At 39.2% G+C, this 14,530-nt stretch overlaps 1 protein-coding gene across 2 annotated transcripts in view; it reads left to right on the plus strand.

Annotated features, from left to right (window-relative positions):
- creb3l1 (cAMP responsive element binding protein 3-like 1) overlaps window positions 1-14,530 on the plus strand; it is a 62,406-nt gene that overhangs the window by 36,039 nt on the left and 11,837 nt on the right. For both annotated transcript variants that reach the window (XM_041781512.1, XM_041781513.1), the window contains 5 exons: window positions 4,811-4,962; window positions 5,045-5,126; window positions 10,859-11,058; window positions 12,113-12,259; window positions 12,472-12,530. In XM_041781512.1, coding sequence (XP_041637446.1) covers window positions 4,811-4,962; window positions 5,045-5,126; window positions 10,859-11,058; window positions 12,113-12,259; window positions 12,472-12,530 — 640 coding nt within the window. The remainder of the gene's footprint in view (window positions 1-4,810; window positions 4,963-5,044; window positions 5,127-10,858; window positions 11,059-12,112; window positions 12,260-12,471; window positions 12,531-14,530) is intronic.

Consider the following 14,530-nt stretch of genomic DNA (forward strand, 5'->3'; position numbering starts at 1 on the left):
CACTGAGAGAGTGAATGCTACAAAATATGGCTTAACTCCTGGCTTGATATATTTGACAGTAATTGTTGTATTTTTCTGTCTCCTTTAATATCTGGTTTTAAACAGATGTCCACATCATTATCTAATCAGCTGCAGCTGTGTTTTTTCATGCTATGCCAACACTGGGAGGCAAACTAAATATGTCAGCTATTTTGCAAAAGTGTGGTTGATTGTTTTTGAGACGAGGCAAGATTTAAAAGGCTGATAGAAGCTTTTGTGTGCGAGGAAAGTTGGAGCTGTGTTAGTAAATTTCATCCCCATCCTGCATCCTGCACCTCAGCCTGGCTCCGCTTCCCAGTTTAAGCCTTCTCTGGCCCAGACTACAGTAATTTTTCATGAAATAAATCTGATTGGTTGAAATTGTTTGGAAATTAGATGGGGATATTACATGCAAGAGAAGAACCACATGGTTAGATGGCTGAAATAATCTTGTTTTGTTGCTGTTTTGCTGCAAAACTGCGCCAAAACCATAAGTGACTGATGCACTAGCTACCTATGTAGGTACTGGAGCCAAAGACTTTCACAGTTTCCATTCTACAAATCCAAATCCTGGATGATTTTTGTTGCCATTTGGTGTCATTAGGCTGCAGCTGTCGGGTTTAGTTAACCAAAAATTGGACTCAATACAACTGATACTCTTAGGCTTAATTTATGTAAGAAATTCCAGAGGCCTTTTAAATCTTGAGGTCAGTTATTCCTTTAAAACACAGCAGAGATTGAAGTCCTGTGTTTGCAGATGTTGGCTTTTTGTTGCGTCAGATACCAGAGAGAGGCTGCAGGGATTTGTTTTTAAGGATGGAGCGTCCGTGTGTGCAGCATTGCACAGGATGAAGAGTCGGGTTTCTTCCCGGCACACACTCGTCCTTTAAACTTCAGAGCGTTTGAACCGTCCAAACGTTGCTAGGAAACCAGGAGGTGATTAAAATGACGCAGCTCTCGTCTCATTAAACTGCTGCCGCTTTCTTTCCACTCACCACAGGAGCCTGTTAGTGTGAGAGCGCCGTGATAAAGATCAAAGTGTGTGTCCAGGTTTTTACATTCATTTTAATATGGAAAAAAAGGCAAATAGTACTAATAGTACTCTTTCTAACTGCTGCTACACTGTTTTGTAACTTTTCACCACTAAAAGTTATGTAAGACAGTTCACTTTTTAAATTAAATATAAAGTTTAAATGTTTCACCTAATGAGGATTCCCTGGAGCAAAGACTGCTTAGCTCACCTTTAAAAGGCCTTAATTGAAAACATATCCTGTTAACTTTCAATCCTGGTGGACTCATCTGTCAGTAAATCATAAAACAACTCATTCAGTGCAAATAAAAACTACAGTATGTGGGCATTTATTGTATTTTGCGCCATAGGATACTTTGGAAGTTGTGACAGTTGCACCTATTAGAAAAAATAGAATTGTGGTCATAAGAATACAAAAGAAATATCAACAAAATAAAAGAGACTGTCTGTTATTGTGCACATCTTTATTGCATATCATCATTTGGCACATCTACCACAAAAATTCAGCAATTTTATCGTTGCATGTAAATATATTGCTCACTTAAAGGTATGATAGTTCGATTTTTTGCACAAACATTTCTAAATAAGAAAAATGACAAAACGTATGCTGTATATATTTTTGTTTATATCACCTAAAATATTTCCAACAGTTTACAGAGTATTTTAAAATGTCCTAACCGGGCACTCCAGATGGATTTGTTTCACCATCTGGTAAACCAATCATAGACAGTGTTTGGGAAAGGGTGGAGGCTTTGAAAAAAAACTCAGAGGGTGATTGGGTGAACGTTCTGTCTGTCATATCTTTACGGGCCAATCAGAGCAACAAAACACGTGACGTTGTAGCCGCTACCGCGGTGCGTGTGCACAGCTACAGAGCCATGGTGACTGTAGACATGCCAGTACAAGACTTTTGTCGTTTTTTAGAAGAAAAGAACTTGGGCGCGCAGATGGTCGAGTGGTTTAAGGCGCTACCCATGTATGCAGGTGGCCCGGGGTTTGAATCCGGCCTGTGGCCCTTTATCCCTTCCCACTCTCTTCCCTGTTTCCGAGTCTATCCACTGTCCTTCCTCTATCAAATAAAGGCATGAAAAGGCCCAAAAAAAATTCTTAAAAAAGAAAACAACTCAGTGCCATCCTTTTTTTCTTCTTTTCACAAAGAAAAGTTGTCGAGTTCCGATAAAACTGGTGCTTTAGCAGCATCCAAGCTAATGTCTTGCTTACTTCACAACTCCACCGCACCCGAAGGCACTGCCCCTCGTCGCTGATTGGTCCTGTCACTTTCTAACCGGGCCTAAACTGTTCAGGCAGGAGCTTTGCAAGATGGATTCACCAGTGAGAAACACGGAAACAGGCGTATCCATCTGCTTTGCAAGGTTAAAAATGTCCACAGTATCTCTTAAATTATTGGCTTGCAAAAACTGCTGTGTATTGAGTTTATTATAAATGCCTTAATAATGTATGTTAGTTTTTAGCAGCAGCACCACTGCCTGTGTTTAAAGATGCTATACAGTGCCTATTAAAAGTATTCATCCCGTAGATGTTTTACCCTTTTATTGATTTTAAAAATCAATCATGGTCACTATAATTTGACTTTTTTGTCATAAAAATGACAAAAAAAAAGCCCTCTTTAAAGTCAAAGTGAAATAAATTTCTACAAAGTAATGTCAATTAAACAAAAATCTGTAATGTAAAATAAGTGACTGCATAAATATTCACCCCCATTAAAGTGACTGACCTAATTTAACAGAGACACAGCCAATTGGTGCTAGTAGTCTCACAGTTAGTGAAATAGGGATCACTCGAGTGCAGTGATTGTAGTGTAAAGACACCTGTGTCTGGAAGGTGCAGTCACTGTGTAAACAGTATTCCTGGCTACCATTACAGCATGAAGACAAAAGAACACTCCAAGCAGCTCAGAGAAAAGTTTATTGAAAAGTACAAGTGAGGGGATGGATAAAAAAAAACATTTCCAAGGCACTGAATGACCCTTGGAGTTCAGTTAAACCCATTATCAACAAATGGAAGGAATGTAGCACATGCATAAATCTGCCTAGATCAGTCTGTCCTCACAAACCGAGTGATTGTGCAAGAAGGAGACTAGTGAGAGTCCACGAAGACAGCTATGACTACTCTGATGGAGTTAGCCACTGTTAAAGAAAACTCAGAATAAATCTTGACTACAGTTTACCAAAAGGCATGTGGAAAACTCCACTGTCAAGTAGAAGAAAGTTATTTTGGTCTGGTGAGACAAAAATGGAGCTTTTTGGCTTTCAAGCAAGACGCCAAAAACACCATCCCCACTGTAAAGTAAGGTGGTGGCAGCATCATGCTGTGGGGATGCTTCTCGGCAGCTGCCCTAGAAGCCTTTGACTAAAATGTTTTGGGGTTTTTGTTTACTAAATCCAGGCTTAAACTATACAGACAGAAATGTGGTGAAAACTGAAGAGCTTTTCAATCTAAAAACTAAGACAAAATTTTAAATAGCTAGTCAGAATTAACAGTGCACAGCCTAGACAGAGCTGCAGACAGACCACACATACTCAAGCAAGATTCTCTTCAGCAGGGGAGAAAAAGATTTAAACATTTCAGGATAAAAACAGAGGCTTCCAGGTGCTGGTTTGGCTCAATTGATAGAGGAGCTGGAATCATCAAGGCGCTGGTTGTGGGCCCAATCCAGGCGCTGTTTTGGTGCATGCCTTCCCCTTCTCTCTTTTTCCATGTTTCCTGTCTCTCTTCAGCTTTTCTTTCATAGCCCCAAATAATCAAAAGCTTCCCTTTTGCTCTTAATTTAAAGCATCCATACTGTCTGTGTGTAGAAGCATTTTCTCAGAGGATTGAATGAAAGACACGTGGGTCCATGTTATGCATGTCAGATTTATCCCTGACAGCTGACTACATTTATTTGTGCACTCTTTCTTCTGGTTTACTGTCGGGGGAGAATTGTAATGGTGTCAGCAGAAAAAAGGAACATAAATCCTCATGTGCTTTGGTTCATGAGAGGTCATTTAAAGAGGTTTACCAGGGTTGGTGGCAGAGACGATTGGAGGCTTTTCATCTTCTAACCCACTCGGACACAAACTTCACGGGAGTGGCAGTGACTAACTCTCCTGCAGAGGCACTTGCGCACCTAAAATACTTTCTATAGACTAAACAATACAAGACTGACGTTGAGATGATGCTAGAAAGAACTGCCTCTCTTGATTTGGTGAATAAGGCTTAAATATTCAAACTGTGTGCAGATTTCAGAGCCAAAAGCTGGCTCTCTTCTCCTGATACAGATGATGATTTGCTGGTTCAGCCCATCTTTTATTTCAGGCTTGATACACTCAGACAAATTATGCACCACAGTTGCCAGAGCGCCGCCGTCCAGCAGTCCATAATAACCAGCTCTGTCAGGAAGTGCTCAAATGTTTGGGGAAGCGCTTTGAACGTGTGATTTATAAGCTACCAGTTACTTCCCATTGGAAGACCTACAGCAAAGCCTGCCCAAGGATAGACGGCTTGGTTAAGGGACTTAATTTGGCTGTTTTATCACAGAAAAATCTCTTGGCATGCTTTAATATTGCAGACTTTATCATCATGTGATTGTGCTGGAATTGGGAGCTGCAAAAAAAGATAGTGAGGCATTTCCTGCAGATAATTTTATCATATTCTAACATGTTTGTCCACTTATATGCAACCCTGATGTTAATCTTGTATGCAACTATGTAAGCCAATCTTTTAAATATGTTAACACTGATTTTTTTCCTTCTTTTTCTGTAGAATTTGAATGGAACTTCAGCCAGGACCTTTCAGCCATCTTGGTGAAACAGGAGGAGCCCGATGTGGGTCATCAAAGATTAGATCCTCAGCCTCAGGAAGGCCCGCCTCTCATATTAAGCCCCGCACCTCCACACAGAGCATGGAAACACACAGTAAGTATAAAACAGATCTAAATAATGTAAATATGTGTTTATCGTGTTTATTTAGACTGGCTTTCATCTTCTGTTTCTGTAGGAACGAAGTCAAGAAGACGTGAAGCCAAAGGTCATAAAAGATGAGCCCAGAGAGATGGGACAGTACCTCAGCCTGCCCAGTGGTACGTAAACAGATACTCAATCACAATCTCATGATTGAATCTCCCAGCTTTTAAGACACGGCCAAGAAAAAGAAACTGAGTAGGGCTAAAATTTTTATGCATACTTGGTGTGAACCAGTATTTATGCTAAAATATGCCAATTACTAGAGCTAGCAGCCATGGGTGTAACACTGGGGGAAAAAGGGTACCAATGACCCAGACACACAGTTGGCTGGGGCCCTTAAGAAGCCTGGAAGCCCTCTGACCATCGCATAAATGTCCACTCTGACTTAAGGAGGTCAACTTTTGAAAAAAAATCCCTCAAAGTGTATTTGAGATTCCACATTCACAAGCAATACAATACAATACAATACAAGAACTTTATTTATCCCTGAAGGGAAATTCAATCGTCTGGGAGTCTCATCTGTTTACTTTAGAATTATACAATCTAATTGCTGATGGTATGAAAGATTTTCTAAATCTTTCTGTCCTGCAGTACAGGGATAGGAGCTGTCCACCACCGTTGTTTCTTTGCTCATTGAGGGAGATATGAAGTGGATGATCCATGTTTCTCAGAATGGCCTCCACCTTGCTCAGTGCACGTCTCTCCACCTCATCTTCCAATGAGTTCAATTTGATTTGGACCACAGAGCCAGCTTTTTTAACCAGTTTGTTCGGACGCCTTGCATCCTTGTGCTTTACACTGCCTCCCCAGCAGACTGCAGCATAAAACAGAACACTTGCCACCACAGACTGATAAAACATCTGCAGCATCTTACTGCAGATGTCTATTGATTGGAGTCTTCTGAGGCAAAAGAGGCGGCTCTGCCCCTTTTTGTAGATGAACTCTATGTTTTTAGACCAGTCCAACTTATTATCCAGGTGTACACCTAAATATTTACACGATGTCACCACCTCAATGTCCACACCAAGGGGTGAACATGAAGTTCAGTGACCTGGACCTTGGACCTCTGACCTCCATAATCCCATCAGTTCACTCTTGAGTAAGAGTGCACATTTGTGCAAAGTTTGAAGAAAATATTTCAACACATTCTTGAGATATCATTTTTTAACGCAAGGGATGGACAGTGGGCCCAATGATACTAACCAGTGAAATACAGTGCTTAGAAAAAGTAGTGATACTGACTTAAAGGGGGATGAATATTTAAGCAGTCACTTATTTTTACATCACACCCAAAGTAAGGTTTATGCCACAGCTAACAGTGTTGGTAATTACCAAAGTCATTTTTTATGTTTCTGCAATGGTTAATACATCAATATGTAAAAGCTCTTTAACCCAAATTATATTTTTAATGCTAGAATATAATTATTATTCTTATCCATGAATTTTCAAATTTACTGATTTACCCAAAAAACTGAAAAAATAGTAACGCACATTATTTTTTATTGATTCATATGTCAAATTAGAGTTATTTACTTGCATTCCTGAGCAGAATAATGAGTTTTAGTGGTTGAATGTTATGCTTGATCAATTTCTGACTTCTCAGAGAAGCCCAGTGAGTCAGCTCAAATTTGGGTATGAAAAGGGAAATTTGGTTTGAAATTCCTCATTCTTGTTCAAAATGGTAAAACGTGGAGAGCTCACTGAAAATGAAAGAGTCCGCATTAAAGCACTTCATGATGCTGGATGGTCTCTGAGACAAACAGGGAAAGACATAAAGTGTTCTCACGGTGTGGTCAAGTATGCTTTGGAGTCAATTGCCGAGACTGGTACTTAGAAAATGTGCCACGGAAGAGGCAGGAAACCAAAGTTAACTGAAGCAGATGTCAGACACCTCAAGATTTGAAGTACTAGAGACAGAAGGAAGACCACTGCTGATCTTCAGGCAGAGATGAATGCTTCTAGATCAGAGTCTGAGAAAGTCTCCAGAATGACCATAAGCACACGACTGATGGAACAAGGCTTAAAGGGAAGAATAGCTGCTAAGAAGCCATTATTGAGGCCTGCAAACATCCAGAAACACCTCAGATTTGCCAGGGAGCACAAACACTGGACTGTTGATGACTGGAAGAAGGTACTCTGGACAGACTGGTCCAAGTTTGAACTTTTCGGTCAGCATGGTCGTGTTTATGTCCGCAGAAAAGCTGGAGAACGTTTTGATGCCAGATGCATTGCACCCACAGTGAAACACAGCGGCGATTCCATTATGGTATGGGGTTCCATTTGTGGATACGGTGTGGGCAAATGAGTGAAAATGGACGGTATCATGAACAAGAACGTCTACCACAACATCTTAGTGCATCATGGAATCCCTTCTGGACTGAATCTGATTGGTCGTGGGTTCATATACCAACAAGACAATGATCCCAAGCATACTTCAAAGCTGTGCAGAGACTATTTGACCAAGGAAAAGGAATCTGGAGTACTGGAACTGATGGACTAGCCAAGTCAACATCCGGATTTAAATCGTATTGAACAAATTTAGGATTTAGTAGATTGAAAGATTGATCGCACAAAAGTATCATCTAAAGCAAGTCTGTGGGAACAGCTAGAAACTATTTGGAACACAATAACAAAAAAAGACTGTGGAAAAGTTCATAAAAACAATGGCAGCAAGAATGCAAGCTGTTATCAAGGCCAAAGGAGGACATACAAAATATGAAGTTTTTTGGTTATTATGTGTGAAAAAAGGACTATTTAGTTGTTTCAGTTTATTACTTGCCAAATAATTAACAGTAACATTTTTAGTTTTATACAAGTTTTTGAAAGATTTCTAAAATATTAATGTTTTCTTGTTTTTATGACAGGTGGTCTAATAAATTTGTTGAGCACTGTATTTTTGAAAAATCTTATCAACTCAACCTGGAATCAGAGTGAGTCAGCATGTAGGCAAAGTCTGAAGAATTTCCATGAAATCTTTCTTGAGATATTTTGCTTGTAAGAAAGAATCACTTCTGGCCTTGGCTATTGCAGATGCAGAGGCATATATAATGATTTACAATGAGAGTGAAATGTATTTGTCAGTTGGTCAGTGTGTTGGCTGTTTGATGAGTAGGATGTGCAGTACATGTCAAATGGTGTGAAAGTAAACAAGCAAACTAGATATTAAAACAGAAATATGGTGCTCCCAGGAGCAATGTTAGGAGGCTGAGAGTGAGAGAGAGAGAGATAGCACAGGAAGAGCTGGAACATACTATACTTACTCCTGAGAGACTCCCAAGGTCCACCGTGATGGATGAACACCACCTTCCTGCAACCTCCATGGCAACCACATAGACAGAAGGGTCAAAACACAAGAGCAGACCGTCACAAGTACATCACACAAGAGAAACACCAAAATGTACCATAGATCAGTGGAATATCTATAAAGACAATCAAGTTCAAGTTAAAGGGCAGGTCAAATTTAGGACAGTGCCACTGGTATGCTGTGATCTGGTATGAAAATACATGATGTACTGTTCTTCATTGTGCTAAATACAGCACAGATATATTTGGGACACAGTTTAAAAACATTGTACAGTTTGTTCTTGTTAGGCAACGGTAAATACCGGGGTTCAAGAAATTCACTTTTCTCCTCATACAACCAATTCTCCAACTTGAGTTTTTTTTTTGTGTAATTCTTGGCAATATGTAAAAAAAGACATGGACAAAATATAAAAATCAGCACACAGGTGTCTCTGCATTAGATAGACACAGAAAGCTCCAGCAACACTTGTAGTTTAGAGAACTTGATTATTTGTTCTAATAAAGCTGATCTCTAAAATACAAGTGTTGCTGCAGCTTTCTCTTACCTTCAAGTCTCTATCCATTATTGGAAGTTGGTGAGGTTGTGCCAGAAATATCTACTGCAGATCTCAGCATCAGGCTAAATTAGATCCACTTGAGAATGAATGAGTGAAGGTAACATGATGAAGGAAGTGCACATTTTATGTTAATAGAAGTTAAATGGCCAAAGATGAAGTTGTAAAGAATGACATCAGATTGCAGTGAATATATGCAGTGAGTTTACTTCTTGCACTTTAACTTTTAAGGAGCATATCATATTCTTTAAGTTATCAGATATCGTGATGTATTTCTATATACTGACGTGAAAATTTTAGTTATTTAAGAATCCCAGTGTTGTTGTGGGTTATGTATCATAACGTATCATATCTTATCCTAATGTATCGTATCATATCGTAACATATTGTAACAAATTGAAATGTATCGTAACGTATTGTAATATATGGTAATGTATAGTAAAGTATTGTAACGTATTGTAACGTATCATAACGTATCGTAACGTAAAGTAGCATATCGTAACGTATCGTAACATATAGTAAAGTATCATAATGTATCATAACTTACAGTGACATATCTTATCATATTGTAATGTATAGTTAAGTATCGTAATGTATCTTAATGTCTCATAATGTATCGTAACATATCGTAACGTGTAGTAAAGTATCCTAACTTATCCTAACTTACCGTAACATATCATAACATATTGTAAAATATCATAACGTATAGTAATGTATCATAACGTATCATAACGTATACTAAAGTATTGTAGCGTATCGTAACGTAACATATCTTACCCTAACGTATTCTAACGTATCATAATGTATAGTATCATAACGTATCATATCTTATGGTATCGTGATGAATCATAACTTTTCACAACGTATCATATCTTCACGTATTGTGACATATCGTAACATATTGTAAATAATGTTATTGTATCATTTCTTATTGTAATTTAACATTTAACATAACATATCTTAATGCTTGATTACATTTCGTAACATATTGTTACGTATCGTAACGTATCATACATATCATAACACATTGAAATGTATTATAATGTTATATATAACACATAACATTGTGCTATATGTAATTGTTTTGTTTCATATTTTAGCGTATTATATAGTATCACATATCGTATTATATTGTATGGCAGGGATAATCAACTGGTGGCCCAGGGGCCACATCAGGTCCCCCTCAAACTTCCATCCGGCCCCCAGAACATTATCAAATTCAAAACATGCAGAGGGGAATTTTTTTTTTTAAATACTCCCTAAAGCTAACTCCAGAACAATCGAGATTGAAACTACTTAATCAGGAATGGGACAATTTTTCATCCATTTATCAGAATTTCACTTGTCAGCCATTATTAGCAAATATCATGCATGTTAAACACATTTTTATCAGTCCACTCTATCTTGGTGAAATTTGCCATTTTCTGTGGAAACAAATGTTTTGGGAGTGCAAATTCTCTTTGGGGAAGAGACATGAGGGAAAGGAGCAGCAGGTTGGACTTGAACCCAGGCTGCCTGATTACATGGGGCATGTCCTAACGGCTAGGACATTTGCACCCCATATTATATTATTTCATGCTGTATTGATTATCTCTAACAGTGCTGCTGTGCTATAACATATAATTTCCTTAATCCAGATATACCCAGCTTTACCTGAACCATAATTTTGAAGGATGTCTTTCATCTACTACATCCAAAAACACACTAATCAGAACAATAAGAAACCTCAGTGACAAGATATATATTGATTGATAAAACAAATAACCATTGTAGCACTGGAAGTCGCCATCTGTTAAAACACAGGCGACAGCTTATAACAGTGGCTTGAACAAAAGGTTAAAAAATTTGACAAATTGCCCACAAGTTTGCTCTTCTGTCTTCTCTCCTCCTCCTTTTTGATTTCACTTTGACTCACAAGAAAGAAATGCTTCAGATACCATAAAAAATGTACAAGAGACAAATCACTCACTCCACGTCACCCTCTCCTCTAGATGATGCTCTCCAGCTCCCGCCCACTCCTCCCAGCAGTAACCATGGCGACAGTGACGGCTCCCTTCCTCCCTCCTCCCCTCACCTCCCTCTGCCACCGTCCTCCCCCCAGCCACAGCAGAGGCCAGGAGGTCGAGCCTCCTCATCCTCCTCGTCCTCTTCCTCAGCCATCTCCTCTTCCCCTCTCCTCACTGCTCCACATGTGAGTAAAGAAAACACCAATCTTATGCTTCGCTGTTTTTTAATAGTCCTTTTTATTATTATTTTGATCATTTTGAAACAACTGAAGAAGTCTCCTGAGTCAGACTGGCTTCATACATCCCAAAGGAGGCACACAGCAAATGCATGTTTCTGCACTCCCTGAACTTTCACAATGAGCTTTTCTTTAGAGCTGGTTGGAGTTAACTTTGATTAGATACGGATGAGTTAGAAGAACAGCATGAGCCCAAAGACATTTCACTTTAATTCAACCTGTGGTTTTCAAGTAAACATAATTTGGATGAAACTCACTTTGGCACTGAAATAATCTGCAAAGAAAACTGCAAACAGCTGATTTTTTTGAGTATTTCTCTTTCTTAATTTCACTGCTTGAAAGGACATTTGTTCACTCAAGGTATTAGTTCATTCAGGACACCTTAGTCATATGCCAGCTGTGATCAGCTGATTGCCAGCTGATCCCAATTGTGGCCTCCCACCTCCCACAGCCAATCTTTTTTCTCAGCATTTAAATATGACGTACTTCTCACTGATTCCTGCTTAGAGCTTAATCTCCTCCACCCCAGCCTCCTCCTTCATAGCTTAAAGCTCATATTCAAATTCATGCTACTATGTGTTTGAACCAATATTCAGTACACGTTGTCATTAATGTATCTATGCATATGGGGATTTCTAGCTATGCACTCTAGACTCTGTGTATCACTTTGCTCTTATATTCATAACCCTTATATAATTAGTGAAAAAGGGAACACCTGAGTGCAGTGAATGTGTCTCAAGTGATTGTAATGTAAAGGCACGTGTGTCTGAAAAGTCCAGTCACTTGTTGATCAGTATTCCTGGCTGCCATTACACCATGAGGACAAAAGAACACTCCAAGCAGCTCAGAGAAAAGGTTTTTGAAAAGTTTAAGTCAGGGGATGGATACATAAAAAACTTCCAAGGGCCCAAAACTTCATTAGGGCCAAGTATCTTGTCTTTATTTAATTTTTTTTTTCCGAAGAATAACTTGTTAAACTTTCAGTGCTTTATTTATTGTGCAGAAACTGCAGGGCTCAGGACCCCTAATGCTCACAGAAGAAGAGAAGAGGACCCTGGTCGCTGAGGGTTACCCCGTCCCTAACAAACTCCCTCTCACCAAGAGTGAAGAGAAGGCACTGAAGAGAGTCCGACGGAAGATCAAAAACAAGGTAGACTAATTCAACCATGAGATTTAAAAGAAAAATTGCATTTCAAGTGCAGGAAAATTCAAATGAATTGCAAATTTGCAAATTGAAAAAGAGAGAACGCTCCATCTAAATAAATTCATGTGGATGCCAGAGGCTTGATAAGGTTTTAAGATTAAAATCATTATGCAAACTCCATCATGAGCCATGCTGATATTTTCCATTCTCCTGCTCAGATATCAGCTCAGGAGAGTCGGAGGAAGAAGAAAGAATACGTGGAATGTCTGGAGAAAAAGTAAGTCTTGGAAAAAAATGGTGGCCCCGTTTTTTACGTTCCTTCTCCTCTCCCTTTGGATAACTTTCATATCTGCCCGTCTTTTGTGACATCTGACACTTTATTTTCCTTTTATTTTATTTAGCAAATTCTGCGGAGCTCAATCCGAGTTCACCCTTTAGTTCAGCATGATGAATGATAAAGCTGATGTAATTCTAGCATTTTTACTGCCAATAAGTCCCTAATGCTTCAAGATCATGTGTGCTTATCACATTATGTTTCATTAAAGTGTCCTACTGGAGTCTTTCAGAAGCTGTTAGTCAATAATTGGACCATCTTGAAGCAATTTTGAAACAATCTGAGGCTTTTGAAGCATTTAAAAAATATTGTTGCATCTCTTACAAGTGCAGCAACTTCACAGAGTTTCTCACTTGTAAATACTGGCTTCAGTCTTTTATAGTGTTGCTCTGCTGTGAGTAAAAACGTTAATCTTGCACAACACTCTGGCATCGAAAAACGTTTGAAACATATTAAAAAATATTTATCAAACTAAATTTAAAAAGTAATTACACCAGAAATATACAGTGCTTTACGGATGTATTAGACCACCACCCAATGGAAGTAGGGACAGAGAGCAAGATGATGACGATGATTGAGGAGATGAAAGCAGGGACAGAGAGCAAGATGATGAGGATGATTGAGGAGAAGATGGCAGGGACAGAGAGCAAGATGAGGATGTTGGAAAAGAAGAAATCAGGGACAGGGAGCAGGATGTGGATGTTGGAGGAGACAGAAGCAGGGACAGAGAGCAAGATGATGAGGTAATGGAGGAGAGGAAATCAGGGTCAGAGAGCAAGATGTGGATGTCGGAGGAGATGAAAGCAGGGACAGAGCGCAAGATGAGGATGATGATGTAGAAGAAAGTAGGAAAGGAAAGCATTTGCTATGAGCTGTGAAGAGGAGGAGAGGACAGAAGATGAAGGTGAAGAAATTAAGGTAAATCCAGATGAATTTTTGCCAGTCAACCCAGGATTATGTTCAGAGAGCTCACTAATAAAGAGAGTCAGTTGTTTACAGAGTGGTCTATAAAGATGCAGATATACCAAAAATGGTGCCCAAAGATGAAGTAAGCAAGCTTTTCCAAATTACCTTAAATATTCAAAGTCAGCCAATGGTGAGAAAAGAGGCCCTTTTCTACATCCCATGCCGTGACTTTTTTTTTTATAAACGTGATTACAACCAGTCATGCCAAGCTGGAGCTTCTTTTCTAGATTGTTAAACAGAGATTTAGTTGCATAAATGCATTTCTTTTCTTCTTTTCTTCCAGCAGTTTAAAATGATTTAAGAGTCTTGTATTTTATCCAAAGAGCAGCCGTGCTGGCTAACAAGCTCTCCCCTGGGCTTATCCTAACCATAGGCCTTGTTTTACATAATTGTGTGCTTTTTTATGCAAGAATAAAGAATGCAACAAACAAAAGAGAGAAAAAGAGATGTGAAACCCTGACAAGCACTTGGCAGGTGAAGTTCAGTAAAGAAGCCTTTTTTTTTATTTAGAGGTTTTCTGACTGCTCAGTGCGGTTACATCTCTGCAGGGGTTTCAATCTGGAAACAAACGCGGGTCATCACAGGGTCACGCCCAGCGATTTTAAAGGGATACAGAACAGTTAGAGAATGTGTTTCATCATGCAGAGCAAGAAACTCCTTCCTCCCATCTCTCCTCAGCTTTTCTGAGCGTTTGTTGCGATGGCCAGACTCCAGTAAGCTGCTGAACACATGGGGTAGATTCAGGGTAAAAAAAGGAGGCTTGTCTTTATTTAGCACAAGCTAAGCAGGTGGTTTAAAAACACGGCTGAAGTAGAATTACATAGAGAGTTTTTAATCCACACTTTTGATCAGAGAAGACTCAGAAGGTGTGGAAAAATAAACCCTTTTGTCTCCTCTCGATGTTGATGTTTCCTTTTCCAACATGAGGAGGAGATTATCCGTGAAGGAAACAGCAGGACGGGCTGCTCAGAAGAATG

The sequence above is a fragment of the Cheilinus undulatus genome, linkage group 24 (assembly GCF_018320785.1).
Source record: "Cheilinus undulatus linkage group 24, ASM1832078v1, whole genome shotgun sequence".
Classification (NCBI taxonomy): Eukaryota; Metazoa; Chordata; class Actinopteri; order Labriformes; family Labridae; genus Cheilinus; species Cheilinus undulatus.